Source organism: Malus domestica, chromosome 03 (assembly GCF_042453785.1).
Source record: "Malus domestica chromosome 03, GDT2T_hap1".
In the NCBI taxonomy this organism is placed as follows: domain Eukaryota; kingdom Viridiplantae; phylum Streptophyta; class Magnoliopsida; order Rosales; family Rosaceae; genus Malus; species Malus domestica.
The window spans coordinates 661552-679150 of record NC_091663.1 but is presented as its reverse complement, the minus strand read 5'-3'; the positions used below and the strand labels follow the sequence as shown (position 1 = coordinate 679150).

General features: G+C 41.8%; 2 protein-coding genes and 1 pseudogene across 2 annotated transcripts in view; 1 reads left to right on the top strand and 2 right to left on the bottom strand.

The window, feature by feature from the left end:
* LOC103407549 (putative disease resistance RPP13-like protein 1) overlaps positions 1–17599 on the top strand; it is a 45509-nt pseudogene that overhangs the window by 3056 nt on the left and 24854 nt on the right.
* Positions 1–17599, bottom strand: part of LOC114823837 (uncharacterized) — a 54404-nt gene that overhangs the window by 23472 nt on the left and 13333 nt on the right. The window lies entirely within an intron of this gene.
* On the bottom strand, positions 14449–17416 carry LOC139194356 (uncharacterized). The gene is made up of 2 exons (XM_070818695.1): positions 16865–17416; positions 14449–15975 (listed from the first exon to the last, which is right to left on the bottom strand). The coding sequence occupies exon 2, from the start codon at positions 15750–15752 to the stop codon at positions 14595–14597; it is 1158 nt and encodes a 385-aa protein (XP_070674796.1). The 5' UTR covers positions 15753–15975; positions 16865–17416; the 3' UTR covers positions 14449–14594.

Sequence of the window (17599 nt, the reverse complement as noted above, 5' to 3'; positions counted from 1 at the left end):
GTAGGACTCCACAAAGGATAAAGCCACCCCTTTTTTTTATTTTTCTTCTCTTTGCCACAACTTTCCTTTGGTGGGGTTCAAATTCTTTGGCAAATTTTTGTTCTGTAGCAAACTTGTCCCTTTTTCTATAGAACCACCTGCATGGCTTCCCAAATTGTTTTGCTCTTCATCACGTGAAAGGATCAGGAAGCTTTGATTTCCCCCCAGCACACTTGCCCATATTTTTGTCTTGTTTCTTTGTAGAGCCAATAGCCTCCTTATTGTAAGTGTACCTTTGTTGGGACTTTTCTAATCGTAGGAAAACATCATTTTTCTTTTGACTTTTCCACCTAGAAGCTTGCTGCAACACTTTACATGATGAATAAAACTATCTTCTTTTTCCTGGAACATTTTTCGAAGGTTGAAAAGGCAACAACATTTCCTTCTTTTGTAATGCCTTGCCCAATAAATTTTGAGAAAGGTTAGGATCCCATGGCCTTCCCCTTTTGTCTTTCACGAGAATGTCTTCTCAAAGGAAGTCGATAGCAAGCCTTATTCTCCCTTTTTTTTTTTTTTTGTGAATTAAACTTTCCAAGTTCGAATGGAACTTTGCTACCCTTTCCTCTCATTGTCAGCAACCTTTTTTTTTCTTCTTCACTCGACAGCTGTGACGGGTTTCTTTGTTGTTTTTTTGGCTGGAAGCATCCTTCTCTTTTTTTTTTGGTGTGACTTCTTTTCCAAATAGGATCCTGTGGCTGACTTCAAGGCTCTGCAACTCTAGGGGCTTGATCACAATGGTGCTGCTACCATCGTCAGCCTTGATGCCATATTTTTCTTGGCACGTTTGAGCAGCTTAGAAAAGTTGTAGTGCTTCAGAGGTGTTGGTGCGGCGGTGGCGGATCACTTAGATTTGATTGGAACTTCACAGGGTGGTTTAGACTACCCCGAAGAAATTCATGGGAATAACTGCAGTGGCACGTCCTTAACTTTGAAGCAGCATCCATTTCGACTTCGGCAGCTACTTCGGTTTCTTTTTCCTGGCAACTTAGACAGCAGCTCGCACCATTTTTGGTACTCTATGTGGGCAGCACGTCTTTTCCTTCTAAGGCATTTTTTTTTTTACTTCAAGACAACGACGGCGGTAAGCGTTTTTTATTCCTTGAAAGTTCTTATGGCTCTCTTTCTCAGCTGGAACGTTGTGCATAACACCATCAATTCTAGAATGCGCGGGAGGCGGGCTTGTCTTTGAAGATGTGACCACGGCTGTTTGTTTTTGACACAGGCTTTGCGGGTTGTTGATGACAGCCAAGACACAGCGACGGTGGTGTTAGAGCCATTGCAGCGTCCTGAATTTGATTGGAACTTCACGGGGTGGTTTAGACCACCCCGAAAAAATTCATGGGATTAACTACAACGGCACGGACTACTCCTTTTTTTTCTAGGCATAGACGAACTTGATGGGTAGAGAGGTCACGACATGGCTGCAACATCCTTTTGGGCTTTCGTTTGACGTCCATGACGGTGCTACAAGTGTCTTCACTGATGGAGAAAGGAAGGTGGCAGAGGCCTACGGCTTTATTCTCTAGTTCGAAATCGCCGTGATGGATGCCATGACTTGGGAGAGGAGAGCGAAGCCAACTGCTTCATTTTCTTTTCCTGAAGAACTGAGAGAAACCAAACAAAGAAATCTAGAAAGATAGATATGTACCTTTAAATGTTTTGGTTCTTTCCTTTGCCGTGTCTCCTTTTTCCTTCTTTTTTTCGCTTTGCTCTCCTCCTTCGTTCTTCTTTTCTGGGGAGATCTCTCAATTTCTCTCCTAATTTCTGCAGGGTCTCCTTCCTTTGATTCTTCCTCCCCTTTGCTTTGGTTTGATGCATTTTTATAGGCGAGAAGGTGGACATGGCAGTTGAAGCTAGTGGGATACTATTTTCCTGGGGTGTGGAGGTGCTGAGAGAAAGCCATCACTTGAGTGGAGAACGTGGGGGTTTTTTTAGAGTTCTAGACACACATGATCTCTGTACTTGGTTGCCACGTAGATGACAAAACTTCATCAGACTTGTCATAGTCCACGTACGTGCGGGTGTAGAATATATTTTGCTATTTTATTTTATTTTTAATTTTTCTCCTAAGTCTCACTGTTTTTAATAAGACTTGCTAATATATTTTATTTGTGAAAAAATATAGCTCAACATCCACGACCAGAAGATAAGAAGCAAAATGAAGATTTAGGTGTTAATTATTTTCAGGATCTCGTATCAAGGTCATTATTTCAAAAATCAACCAAAAGTATTTCAAAATATGTGATGCATGACGTCATTGGTGATTTAGCACGGTGAGCAGCATGAGAAATTTGTTTTAGATTGGAGTATAAGCAAAATGATGATGGTGAACAACTTAGATGTTTTCCGAAGGCATGTCATTCATTTTACATCAAGGGTTTGTCTGATGGGGTTAAAAGATTTGAGGTATTTTCTGAAGTGAAATGTTTGCGAACCTTCTTGCCACTAAGAAAGGATTCTTTCTGGAATTATTTAAGTCGTCAGGTTGCTTTTGATTTATTGCCGAAATTGCAATATTTGCGGGTGCTCTCTTTCAATTGCTATAGAATAACTGAGCTTCCAAACTCAATCGGTGATTTAAGGTATCTACGGTATCTCGACCTTTCCTAAACAGATATAACCAATTTACCTAAATCAACAAGCACTCTTTACAACTTGCAGACGTTGATATTGGAAGGTTGTTCTAAATTGAAGGCATTGCCTGCAGACATGAGTAATCTAGTTAATTTGCGTCATCTCAACAACTCAAATGTATCTTTGTTGGAAGACATGCTTCCTGATGAGTCCATATTTTACCATATATTTTACCCTAATCTTAGTTATAATGTATTGGTTATTTTGGTAGAATTTTGATACTTTGTTATATATTTCTAATGTAGGACATTCGACTTCCTATGGAGCAAAACATGATCAAATGGACGAATTTTGGAGTGATTCAAATTGGAGGACGTTTGTGTGTCTCTTGCCGTCTTTGTGTCAAAGTTTCAGATTTTTCTACCAAGCCGTTTAACCATGGCGATGAAATAAAGACCCAGCGTGCAACTTTCTCGAATTGACGTTTCTGGATGTTTTGGATATTTTGAAGGTCAATGTGGCATATTTTGAGAAAGATTCCTTCTGAGGATTTGTAGGGGGCGTCTTCAGCTTTCAAAAGAGACCTTTTAGGACCAAATCGGAGTTGATTTGGTTGGTCAAAAGACTAATTTTCTGAGAACTCCGAATTCTAGTTCAAATAGGAAACCTTTTATTTTATGTTTTATCATTTAATTATGTTTCCTAGTTTTATTCTAAGACCTTTTAGGGTTTTATTTTGTAATAGTATAAATAAGGTTGTTTAGCTATTAGGGTAAAAAACGCAACATTGGGGGAGAAAACGCACGCACACTTTAGAGAGTTTTTGGATTCAAGTTTATTTTCAAGGTGTTTTCTATCCTTATTTTTAATAATATTTCGTTGTATGATTGTTAGTAACTAATTTTCGTTTGCTAGGGTGAAGCCTTGAGCCTTAGCATGAATATGTAGTCTTTATTCAATTGCTTATGATATTATGCATGTATACTTTGAATTATTAATCATTGTGCTTGAACTGTCTCTATGTCTTAATGCTTAGCTACCATTAGGGTGTTTAGATAAGTAATCGGATGCAATTCAGTCGGAATATCACCTGAGGATTGAGTATTGCTTCTTGTGGTTAATAATTGTAATTTCACCTAAGGCGAATATCACGCTCTTAGGGGTTGCATGGTTTTTCAAAAGGTTTTCATAAAACATAATGAGTCTTGCATGTTCATATTTGATCTGAATATCACAGACGAATTGCATGTTAGATATACGTTCTTGCTTGAATATCACGAGGAGAATATGCATAAGGAAAACCTAACATTCAAAGTTGCATGTGTAATTCATAAGTAATTGGTAAAACTACATAGGATTGTTAAGGGGACGGCGGAACCCTAGGTTTTTAACTTTATTTTCAAAACTATTTTCTTTAGTCTTTCTTTGTTAACTTCTTTAATTGTTTTATTTTAAAATTTCGTTTTTATTATTTTAAATTCCAAAATCAACCTTTTAGAAATTTTGTTCTAAATAATTAGCTAAGGATTAGTTTAAATACAAATTATTCAATCAATCTCTGTGGAAAACGACCTTGCTTGAGCTGCTATACTACGACAACCTTGTACTCTTGCAAGTATTTTTAAGTTTTTTTATCCCTACTTTTGCAGGTGGTAAAAATACCTATCAAGAAATACTTGCAACGGCGCCAATTTCTTAATAGGATTTTTACCGCCTGCAAAAGTAGGGATAAAAACACTTAAAAATACTTGCAAGAGTACAAAGTTGTCGTAGTATAGCAGCTCAAGCAAGGTCGTTTTCCACATAGATTGATTGAATAATTTATATTTAAACTAATCCTTAGCTAATTATTTAGAACAAAATTTCTAAAAGGTTGATTTTGGAATTTGAAATAATAAAAACGAATTTTAAAATAAAACAATTAAAGAAGTTAACAAAGAAAAACTAAAGAAAATAGTTTTGAAAATAAAGTTAAAAACCTAGGGTTCCGCCGTCCCCTTAACAATCCTATGTAGTTTTACCAATTACTTATGAATTACACATGCAACTTTGAAGGTTAGGTTTTCCTTATGCATATTCTCCTCGTGATATTCAAGCAAGAACGTATATCTAACATGCAATCCGTCTGTGATATTCAGATCAAATATGAACATGCAAGACTCATTATGTTTTATGAAAACCTTTTGAAAAACCATGCAACCCCTAAGAGCGTGATATTCGCCTTAGGTGAAATTACAATTATTAACCACAAGAAGCAATACTCAATCCTCCGGTGATATTCCGACCGAATTGCATCCGATTACTTATCTAAACATCCTAATGGTAGCTAAGCATTAAGACATAGAGACAGTTCAAGCACAATGATTAATAATTCAAAGTATACATGCATAATATCATAAGCAATTGAATAAAGACTACATATTCATGCTAAGGCTCAAGGCTTCACCCTATCAAACGAAAATTAGTTACTAACAATCATACAACGAAATATTATTAAAAATAAGGATAGAAAACACCTTGAAAATAAACTTGAATCCAAAAACTCTCTAAAGTGTGCGTGCGTTTTCTCCCCCAATGTTGCGTTTTTTACCCTAATAGCTAAACAACCTTATTTATACTATTACAAAATAAAACCCTAAAAGGTCTTAGAATAAAACTAGGAAACATAATTAAATGATAAAACAGAAAATAAAAGGTTTCCTATTTGAACTAGAATTCGGAGTTCTCAGAAAATTAGTCTTTTGACCGACCAAATCAACTCCGATTTGGTCCCAAAAGATCTCTTTTAAAATCTGAAGACGTCCCCTACAAATCCTCAGAAGGAATCTTTCTCAAAATATGCCACATTGACCTCCAAAATACCCAAAACATCCAGAAACGTCAATTCGAGAAAGTTGCACGCTGGGTCTTTATTTCATCGCCACAGTCAAACGGCTTGGTTGAAAAATCTGAAACTTTGATACAAAGATGGCAAGAGACACACAAACGTCCTCCAATTTGAATCACTCCAAAATTCGTCCATTTTATCATGTTTTGCTCCAGAGGAAGTCGAATGTCCTACATTAGAAATATATAACAAAGTATCAAAATTCTACCAAAATAACCAATACATTATAACTAAGATTAGGGTAAAATATATGGTAAAATATGGACTCATCACTTCCACAACTAGGTCGATTGGTGAATCTCCAGTCATTGACTAAGTTTGTGGTGAGTGGTGGTGGTGGTGGTGATCGATCAGGGATAAGAGAGCTGGAGTTCCTAAGGCATCTCCGAGGAACATTGTGCATCTAAAGATTGGAGAATGTGACTGATGTCGAGGATGCTCAGAGGGCCAACTTAAACTGCAAGGAGAGGCTTGATTCGTTGGTGCTAGAATGGTCTTATTCAAGCGACACAAGAGAAACAGAATACGTTGTGCTTGACATGTTACAACCTCATACAAAGCTCAAGGAGCTCACTATCAAGAGTTATGCCGGAAAAGAATTTTCATCATGGGTTGGAGTTCTATTGTCTCTAATATGGTGCTCGTGCGCTTAGAGGAATGTAACAATTGTCTATCTCTGCCACCTCTCGGAAAATTGCCTCATCTAAAAAAACTTTATATTAGAGGAATGAATGCAATGGAAAGTGTTGGTGCTGAGTTTTATGGAGAGTGTTCCTTTCCTTTTCAGCTATTAGAGACTCTTGAGTTTGTGGATATGCAACATTGGAAGGTATGGCTTCCATTTCAAACGGATCACGGAGGTAGTGTTTTCCCCTGCCTGAAAACACTCTTAGTCAGAAAATGTTCTACACTGGAGGGTAAGCTGCCAGAAAACCTTGATTCGCTGGCATCGCTTGAAATTGTTAAATGTGAAGAATTATTGGTTTCAATTGCCAATTACAAACAACTTCGTCAGTTAAACATTGACGGTTGTAAAAGGGTGGTGCGTACAGCTGCTAAGGTTGAGTTTGAGTTATTAGAGTCCTTGTACCTTTCAAATATTTCAGAGCTGACGTCTCTACAAACAGGAGAATTGTGCAGAAAGGGATTAAACATGGTCAGAGATTTGAAGATTAATGGATGTGAGGAGCTGACGTCTTCATTGAAGAATGAGGCAATATTATTGTAGCAGTTGATTTTTCTTGGCCATTTGGAGATTGAAGACAACTCTCCCCTAGTTGAAGAACTAGGAAAAGAAGCGGAGGAGTTGTTGCAATTGCAAATATTAGGGTGTAAGCTTGAATTTTTGAAGTTAAAGAAGTGCAAAAATCTTTTGAAGCTACCAAAAGGGTAAATCAGTTGTCGTCTCTTCAAAAGCTTCGCATACAGTCTAGTTTCTTTTCCAGATGTTGGTTTGCCACCTTCTCTTAAAGACATAGAGATTACAGAGTGCCACTCGTTGATATATTTTGCAAAATCCCATATTCCCCAAAATCTCAGAAGAATACAGATAAGAGATGGCAGAAGTTTAAGAGTCACTAGTAGTAAACGAGGCTATTGGTTCTTGGTCGTCATCTTCTCACAATTGTCTTGAGTACTTGTATATCGAGGGATGTCAATCTCTGACGTCGTTATCATTGAGTGACCAGCTTGTCAGGGCACTTAGAGAACTTGACATAAATGATTGTGAACAACTGGAGTTAATCGCACCGGACGGGTTGTTCTGCAACAACACTAATTACTGTCTCGAATATTTTAGGATACAGAGGTGCCAAAATCTGAAATCCTTACCGAGACTGAGTGGGGAGAGAATGGGCTCCAACCTGAGAGAGATCCGGATCACCGATTGTGACAAATTGGAGGCCTTGCCCGAAGACATGCACAATTTCAACTCTCTTGAGAAATTGATTATCGACTACCATGAAGGTTTGACTTGCTCCTTTCCCGCCAACCTAACATCACATATGATTTGGGAGGTCAAGAGTTGTAAGTCATTGTGGGAGTTAGAGTGGGGGTTACACAGACTCATCTCTCTTAGATACTTGTGGATCGGTGGTGAATACCCGAATATGATATCGTTTCCACCGGACATGGTCTAGATGGAGACGTTGCTCCCCAAATCTCTCATTGAACTCTTGTTCGTCGCAGGAATCTCCTGGTGGACGAGCACACAGCTCCCCTGGGAGAATGGCGTCGGTTGAGGGTATCTGTCGTACTTCTGCTTTCTTCTCGGGCTCGCTCGGGCAAGCCTTTGTCGGGCAGATCTTGGTCGGGCAAGACACACTTTGGGCAAGGCTCGTCGGGCAGTTCTGAAAGAGAATGACAGAGTTAATTTGAAAGGGTGCCTTTGTGGGGCCTTAGGTGTAGGCCTTAAGGCTCACAATCAAGATTAACTTTGTCGTGCTCAGGCGTGCCACTGCCATCTTCAGTATGGCAGATGTTGAATGGGTGTTAAGCTTTGATTGAATATGTATACGCCCGAGAAACCAAGTTAGATATAACAGGTGCCTTTGTGGGGCCTTAGGTATAGGCCTTGAGGCTTCCTGTCAAACTAAACCAGCTCTTGGATGTATCATATTTGGTCTTTTATGGTTGCCAGAGTCTTATCACTATTATACCTTTGATTATCTGAATCCAAGAGGTAGGACGAACCCAAATGAGTGCCTTTGTAGGGCCTTAGGTATAGGCCTTGAGGCTTCCCATCAGAGTTAATCCTTATACTCGGACCAACTAGACCGCAACATGAAATGAAGCTAAATAGATGTCTTCGTAGGGCCTTAGGTGTAGGCCTTGAGGCTTTCTATCAGAATTCACTCCATGCTTAAGCCTTTTCTACTAATCAAGATATAATAGCAACAAAACGGAGAAATAGATTGATTACTTGCGCCCCAAGTAACTTCGGACTTCTCGCTTATCAAGGATTGTCGTGGATGGGTTGAGTCCACATAGAGTTCTTTTTTATGCCTTGAGGCCAAGGACTTTTAAACTGATCTTTAAATTACATGCCCGCGGGCTTAAGACTTAGATCTGATTTGAACTCTGACGCGATTCAGATCGGATTCAAGTGCTGAAGACTCATTTTCATTATGACTTTGCTAGAAATAACTTGTATATAACTGGGAATATATAACATGTTATTGTGCTTTTAAAAGAAAGAAAAGACAAAGACAGAGCAAAGATAGTCGGGTAAGTTTGAACCTTATCGGCCAAGGCTGAACTTCTTACAAAATCTATCTTTGTGGCTCTGTCAGAGGTCTGAAAGCTTTTAGAGGGGTTGACGGGGGAGAAGAGGATACAAAATGAATCGATACCACCATGAACAAGGTAGCAGAGCTATTACAGGGGTTTGGGAAGGTTTATCCCGAATGGGATGAAGGCTTGTGCTGACTACAGCTTCGTTGAAGGCAAATCTGGCTTGAGCAGAGTTTTGGCTTTTGTTTGTTTGTTTGAGTGTCCTTAACTCTGTCTTCTCTTCCTCATTTTATAGACAACTTCAGCTTGGGTTCCTGTAGCAATAGCGGTGCCCGAATGCGGTTTGGTGATGACTCACTAGCTTTTTTACATGAATGCCACCAATAAAGTACTTTATTGGGGTGTGTAGTGACTGAATAGCCTACCCCCTGTGGTCTTTGAGCAGGTAAGCAGGTGGCCTTTGTAACTTGTGCCCAGCCGAAAGCCTCTTTCCTGCCTCCTAAGTTTTCCTCTGGGCCTTGGGTTTGGGCCGACTTTCTCTCTGGCCCAAAGTTCAGATTTTATCCCAAACAGTGCCCCCTTCAATTGATGTTAAGGTTGGGATCCCAAGCGGCAACATTAAATGAATAACAACATGCGTGCCCTTTGAGCTTCTTGCGACCTTTAAACTGCCTTCTGGTTCTCTATAAATTCTGGCTTTGGAAACCCTTTTCAAATCATCACCTCTTCTTCATTTTGGTCTTCACCCTTCATCCACCTTGAATCCTTCCGTCTCCCCACTGAGAAATGGGTTCCTCAGGTTTTGAGTGGAGTTTCCTGAAACTCCCCTTTCGTGAGAAAAAAGAAAGTTTTTACCTGATGATTGCTACCTCCAACACCTTTGGTCGATCACCCCTCTACCTCCAACACCCTTGGTCAGGCGGTCTCCTCTTGATGACTGATCTTCCCACAACTTGTGGTGATAAGTCGGGCTTCATCATCATACATGGTGAAGATCTTGTGGGAGGGTCCTCTACCAAGCTCGTGTTGGCCGCACAACCCGATCACCTGATTGGGTTTCAACCAAGAAGATAGCGGGAAACCAGTTGAAGACATCAACACTTTTAGAGAGGATCAAATGTAATACATAAGATTTGGTATCTTGTAATCTCATCAATTTGTCGACATGAAATAAGTATTTTTATCTCTTTCTGCATCTCTGCCTTCTTTAAATGTTTGGATGAACAAAATACCGTATGTGAATTTCTAAGGTCCGTCTCACTCTGCTCCCTCTTCGATATAGCAATCCCTAACATCCCATAATGTAGGACAATATTTCTTCAAGAATTTTGCATTAATAGGGTGTTTCTGCTCATTGCCTTCGAGGTTTGCTAGATAATATCCTCCTTTGTTCAAAACCCGACTAATAATAAAAGGACCTTCCCATGTCGGGCTCCATTTCCCGAAGCCACGCAGCTGAGCGCCTAGCGGGAAGACCGCTTTCCACGCTAAATCTCCTTCCTTGAAAGACTTTAACTTCACCCTTTTGTTATAAGCTCGGGCAACAGCAATCTTTCCTTCTTGAATCTGGTTCAAGGCTTCAATTCGGGCTGCATCCAGATCTTCAATACCTTGACACATGGCTTCGATATATTCTGCACTATGCAACCCAAATTGGTTTTGAATTCTTACGGAACTGACGTTGATTTCCATAGGAAGCACTGCATCTTGCCCGAAAGTCAAGGCATAAGGAGTCGTGCCTGTCCCCGCTCTTTTAGAAGTCCGGTATGCCCACAACGTGTTCCCTAGCATCTCATGCCACCTTTCTGGACTATCAATCACCATCCTTTTAATAATGTTGACCAAGATCTTGTTGCTAGCCTCTGCTTGCCCATTTGACTGAGGGTAGTATGGACTGGATTGGATCATCTTTATTTTGTACTTGCTTGCAAACTCTTCAACCTCCTTTGAAATAAAAGATGGCCCACGATCCGTTACTATAGTTTCAGGCACCCCATACCTGTGCAGGATCTTGGTCTCAATAAAATTCTTGACCACGGTTGAAGTTATGGATTTTACTGCCGATGCTTCTACCCATTTGGTGAAGTAATCCGTTGCCACAATTATGAAAGTATGTCCCTTACTAGAGGCCGGATAAATCTGCCCGATGAAGTCCATTGCCCATCCTCGGAACGGCCAAGGCTTGACCACTGGATTGAGAGGTACTGATGGTACGTGCTGGAGAGGTCCATGTCTCTGACATTCTTCACATCCGCGGGCATAGGACTTACAATCTTTTTCCATGTCGGGCCAGAAATAACCATACCTTCTGAGTAGCCATCTCATCTTTGTTCCCGCTTGATGTGCTCCACATATTCCCTCATGTACTTCGGCCATTACTCTCATGGATTCCTCTAGGCCTAAGCATTTTAATAGCAACCCATATGGGGTCTTTCTCAACAGATTTTTTGTCCACAAGACATACTTAGTTGCTTGCTGCCTGTTCTTCTTACTTGTGGGTGAAGAAGGATCTTTCAGATACTGAGTAATAGGTGTCCTCCAATCTTCCACCTCGGTCTCTAGAACCATTACATCCAGACTGAACCTCCGATCTAAGATAGAGGGAAGGTTTCTTGTTTGGATCTCAATATCAACACCATACTTCCTTTCTTGCATTGGCACTCCTGAAGCTAGTTGCGCCATTTCATTGGCTGCCAAGTTAGATCCCCTAGGAATGTGATTGACTGATATCTCAGACTCCCACAAACTCAGCAGTTGTGTTGCTGCCATATAGTACCCTGCCATAGTGATATGTCTGCATTTGAACTCGCCATTTAGTTGATTTATCACTAACTCTGAATCACCAAAGATCTCTACTTCAGTTGCCCCCAAGTCCATCAGGATTTCCAGGCCGATAATCAATGCCTCATACTCCGCCCGATTATTGGTATTTTCTTGATAATCAAGTAGGAAGGAATAGTAATGATAAACCCCTTGAGGGTTTATAATCACAATTCCAGCTCCTGCTGCCTTCTGAGTGTAGGATCCATCGCAATATAGCTTCCAAGGTGTAATCCAAAGACCTGCTACTCTCCTTATCTCTTGCTGGATCCAATCTTCTTTGCCCGAAACATCACTTCTTGGTGGGATCCATACATTAGCAACTTCTAAACTTCCCGGGATATTGATTTCCTCGCTTTGAGACTCCTGATGTTCGGTCAGGAAGTCAGCAATTGCCTGGCCTTTGACTGCCCTCTGGGGTATGTACTGAAAACTGAATTCTGATAATGCTAGAATCCACTTCCCAATCCTCCCTGCTAGCATAGGTCTTGACAACATATACTTTATCACATCTGTTTTGGCGATAATGTGCACATGACAAGGTAGCATGTAATGCCTTAGCTTGCTGGCAGTAAAATATAGAGCCAAACACAGTTTTTCCACCGGAGAATATCTTGTTTCTACCTCGGTCAGAATTCTGCTGAGGTAATAAACAGCCTGCTCTTTTCCTCCTTCATTATTCTGGGCTAGTAGACTCCCAATTGATCTTTCCGATGCAGAAATATATAGTTTCAATGGCTTTCCCCTTTGAGGTGGCACCAGCACTGGTGGGGAAGTTAAGTAAGCCTTGATGCTATCAAATGCCTGCTGGTGGGTTGGCCCCCACTCAAAATTCTCCCTATCCTTCAATCTCAGTAGCGGAGTTAGTGGCTGGATTTTGCCCGCCAAATTGGCAATGAATCTTCTTAAGAATTTGATTTTACCTAGCAATCTCTGAAGCTGTACTTTGTTGGTAGGTGGAAGTGACTCTAATATTGCCCGAGACTTATTTTTGTCCACCTCCACACCTCTCTGATGCACCAAGAATCCCAAAAAATTGCCCGCTCTTACTCCAAAAGCGCATTTCTTTGGATTCATCTTCAACTTGTGGATCCGTATCCTCATCAATGCTTGCTTGAGGTCCACGAGATGCTGCTCTTCTGTCTTAGATTTCACCACAATGTCATCGATATACACCTCCATGCTTTGGCCAATTAAATCATGAAAAATGGCATTCATTGCCCTTTGATACGTGGCGCCTGCATTTTTGAGCCCGAATGGCATGACCAGATATTCATATGCCCCCACATGACCAGGACATCTAAAAGCTGTCTTATGAATATCCTCTGGCGCCATCTTTATTTAATTGTAACCGGCATTTCCATCCATAAACGATAAAACTTTATGCTTTGCTACAGCATCTATGGATAAGTCAGCCATGGGCATGGGATATTCATCCTTTGGTGTGGCGCTATTAATATTCCTATAATCAACACAACACCGTACTGCTTTTGTTATAGCTTTTAAAACGGGTACAATGTTGGCTAGCCACTCTACATATTTGGCTGGTCTAATAAAGCCAGCTTTCACCAGCCTTTCAATTTCTTCTTTGACTTTTTCTTCTATCTCCTTTGACATCCTTCGTGGTGCCTGCTTGACAGGTTTATATCCTTCCTTGATGGGCATTCTATGTTCCACCAAGGCTGGGTCTAATCCTGGCATCTCGGTGTAATGCCAAGCAAAACAATCTTTGAATTCTTGCAAAAGAGAGATAATCTTGGCCCTATCCTCAATCCTTAATAAACCGCTGATTTGAATTGGTCTCGGATCCTCTTCTGTGCCTAGATCAATAACTTCCAATGGATCCTGGACTTCTGAAGGTGGCTTATCAGGTTCTGCACACAAAAATTCAACTAACTCCGGGTTCTCGGGCAGACCGTCTGGCTCGTCTATATCGTAGACGCATTCGGCCATTTGAATGGCCTTATCTAACTCCTCTGTGCAAGATTCTTCCTCATTTTCCTGCTGGCTGGTAGAAACTTTCCCCTGCCACTCCTGCTCTTCTTTATCCAAGAGCTTTTCTTCCTGTCTTCTTCCCTTTCCATACACCAACAGTCTTTTAATCAGGGATCTGACTGCCATGACCTGATCTTTCTTCTTTTGTTCGATCATTGATGGTATAGAGAGTTTGGTATAAGACAGGGTCTCTCCCACTCCTCCTTGGTAAGGAGCATCCCTTGTTCTAGAAGCTTTCGGGCCGTCACCTTGGTAGGGCGGTCGTTCTCATCAGCTCCTAAACATTTCAAAATTCCCACGTTGGGATTGTAGAAATTTGCTTCTGCAACATTAGCTGAGGGGAGGAACGGCCGTGATTCGGCCTCTACCAACTCCCAAAAGCTTGATCCTTCAGTACTTGCCTCGTGGTATACAGCCACTTGTTGATGAAGAGTAGAAGGTATGGCTAAACTTTGATGAATCCAATCTCTTCCAAGTAGGGCCCCGTAAGTGGAAGTGCAGTCTACTACAAAGAACGCCAACATTATTTTCTTGGACCCCAGATCTACCTCCAAAGGTAATATCCCATGAGTCCTGGTGATGGCACCTGAAAAGCTCGAGACTGTAAGGTTTGTGGGAATAAGATCTTCAGTGCTTCTCCCCATCCTCTTCATCTGCTTGGCTGGCAATATGTTAACAGCCGCTCCTCCATCAATCAAAATTCTTTTGAAAGGTACACCTTCCAGATGAGCTGAAACGTATATAGGCTTCAGGTGGTTGGCCAACGAAATACTTGGGCGGCTGAACACCATTTTATCTGTGTAAATCCGTAGGGGACCACCTTTAGGTACTTTTGAGGATTCAACCTTGCCTGAGTCTTCCTCTGTAACTACCTCCACATTGACGTGAGCCATTATCGGCTCAGTTGTTAAATAATCACCTTCCATGGTAGCGGGCTGGTCAGGCCTGGCGCCAAACATGGCGGATAATACATACGTCATGTTGATGTGGAAGTTGCTGGGTTCGAGCAAGTCCTCCTTCTTGCTCCCAACGTGATCCATGAACTCGTCTAACCAGGCCATTGCATCGGCTGGTAGTAAGGGCTCTGGTATCCCTTCCTGTTGTGGTTGATTATGTCTCCGTACAGCGCTTGCTTTGGAACTTCACCAAACGGATCCAAAGGCAGAAAGGTTGGTCTCCTTTCAGATGCAACAGTTTCCTCATGGGTGGGCCCTGGCCTCCAACCAGGTGTTGGCATCATAGTCAGATCTTCCTGAGCCCTTCTTAAGATCCTATACTTGCCAGGATGTTGGCTTTGTGGCACATGATTCCCCATACCCTCCGTCTTGCCGTTGGCCCTTTCTACTTCCTTCTTACTTCGCCAACGAAGCTGACTACTACTTCCAGATGTTGCCCTCTCTGGCTTTTGATTTTTTGAGGCTTCAGAGGTGATGGGGGTCATCAGGGAATTCATGTAGGCTTTGTGCTGCCTTTGAACCCTTCTGACCATGGATGCTCCCATTGGTCTGGTGGGCTGCCCATCTTTTCCAACTACATACCATTTCCGCCCACGATATGCAGGAGTTGCTTTCTTAACAGGATTAGCTATCCCATCAGTTCTTCTGACTTCCTTCCCCTTTTGGCCATTTTGAAGCTGCTCTGTACTTCTTTGGAGTTTGGCTTCCATGTCCTCTGCCTCGTCAGAAACTTCATAGTTTCGAAATACTTCTGACAACGCCTTGGGTTGGGAATCACCTCCTAAACGTTGAAAAACGCTTCGGGAAGTATTTTTTCTTGTTGCCTGCTTAAGCCTTTCGCGGGCTTCTCTTTTAATTAACTCGTGATCAATAAGGACTCCAGCTGGGGGAATCTCGAGTTCACATTCACACTGGCATTTACTACACATAACCAGCCCTTTGATTATGGCAGCCTTTGGGTACTCGGATGGTTTGCCTATCCCTTCCGTAGGTCGTTTGGCTAGTTTCCCTTCTTCTTCTTCCCTTATAATTTTCCCTTTTCCTTTCTCTGCCCAGGTCATGTTGAGCATGTTTACCGGGGCTTCAGAAAAGGGCAACACAGGGTTGACTATGACTACCTCATCTGGTTGGGTAGTCCTGTGTCTTTCTCCTTTGGGAGGAGCCAAACCTGTCTCATTTCTAGAGCCTAGGGAGGCTTCATTCAGTCTCTGTAGCATTTGAAACAATGTATTCTGTAAATCTTCTGGCATGTTTATCTTTATCTTCAGATCAGAGGATCCCACCGGGCGTGCCAAAACTATGTTCGTCGCAGGAATCTCCTGGCGGACGAGCACACAGCTCCCCTGGGAGAATGGCGTCGGTTGAGGGTATCTGTCGTACTTCTGCTTTCTTCTCGGGCTCGCTCGGGCAAGCCTTTGTCGGGCAGATCTTGGTCGGGCAAGACACACTTCGGGCAAGGCTCGTCGGGCAGTTCTGAAAGAGAAGGACAGAGTTAATTTGAAAGGGTGCCTTTGTGGGGCCTTAGGTGTAGGCCTTAAGGCTCACAATCAAGATTAACTTTGTCGTGCTCAGGCGTGCCACTGCCATCTTCAGTATGGCAGATGTTGAATGGGTGTTAAGCTTTGATTGAATATGTATACGCCCGAGAAACCAAGTTAGATATAACAGGTGCCTTTGTGGGGCCTTAGGTATAGGCATTGAGGCTTCCTGTCAAACTAAACCAGCGCTTGGATGTATCATATTTGGTCTTTTATGGTTGCCAGAGTCTTATCACTATTATACCTTTGATTATCTGAATCCAAGAGGTAGGACGAACCCAAATGAGTGCCTTTGTAGGGCCTTAGGTATAGGCCTTGAGGCTTCCCATCAGAGTTAATCCTTATACTCGGACCAACTAGACCGCAACATGAAATGAAGCTAAATAGATGCCTTCGTGGGGCCTTAGGTGTAGGCCTTGAGGCTTTCTATCAGAATTCACTCCATGCTTAAGCCTTTTCTACGAATCAAGATATAATAGCAACAAAACGGAGAAATAGATTGATTACTTGCGCCCCAAGTAACTTCGGACTTCTCGCTTATCAAGGATTGTCGTGGATGGGTTGAGTCCACATAGAGTTCTTTTTTATGCCTTGAGGCCAAGGACTTTTAAACTGATCTTTAAATTACATGCCCGCGGGCTTAAGACTTAGATCTGATTTGAACTCTGACGCGATTCAGATCGGATTCAAGTGCTGAAGACTCATTTTCATTATGACTTTGCTAGAAATAACTTGTATATAACTGGGAATATATAACATGTTATTGTGCTTTTAAAAGAAAGAAAAGACAAAGACAGAGCAAAGATAGTCGGGTAAGTTTGAACCTTATCGGCCAAGGCTGAACTTCTTACAAAATCTATCTTTGTGGCTCTGTCAGAGGTCTGAAAGCTTTTAGAGGGGTTGACGGGGGAGAAGAGGATACAAAATGAATCGATACCACCATGAACAAGGTAGCAGAGCTATTACAGGGGTTTGGGAAGGTTTATCCCGAATGGGATGAAGGCTTGTGCTGACTACAGCTTCGTTGAAGGCAAATCTGGCTTGAGCAGAGTTTTGGCTTTTGTTTGTTTGTTTGAGTGTCCTTAATTCTGTCTTCTCTTCCTCCTTTTATAGACGACTTCAGCTTGGGTTCCTGTAGCAATAGCGGTGCCCGAATGCGGTTTGGTGATGACTCACTAGCTTTTTTACATGAATGCCACCAATAAAGTACTTTATTGGGCTGTGTAGTGACTGAATAGCCTACCCCCTGTGGTCTTTGAGCAGGTAAGCAGGTGGCCTTTGTAACTTGTGCCCAGCCGAAAGCCTCTTTCCTGCCTCCTAAGTTTTCCTCTGGGCCTTGGGTTTGGGCCGACTTTCTCTCTGGCCCAAAGTTCAGATTTTATCTCAAACAACTCTCAATTCGTGGCTTCCAGAATCTGAAGAAACTGAGCAGCAAGGGCTTTCAATTCCTAACCTCCCTTGAATCTTTGGAACTCTGGGATTGTCCAAAGCTAGCATCCATTCCAAAGGAGGGACTGCCTCTTTCATTTACGGAACTTTGCATCTATGGGTGTCATGTG

Excerpts from the sequence above, each read along its gene's own strand:
- LOC139194356 (XM_070818695.1), bottom strand. The coding sequence starts at position 15,752 with ATGCCAGAAGATTTACAGAATACATTGTTTCAAATGCTACAGAGACTG.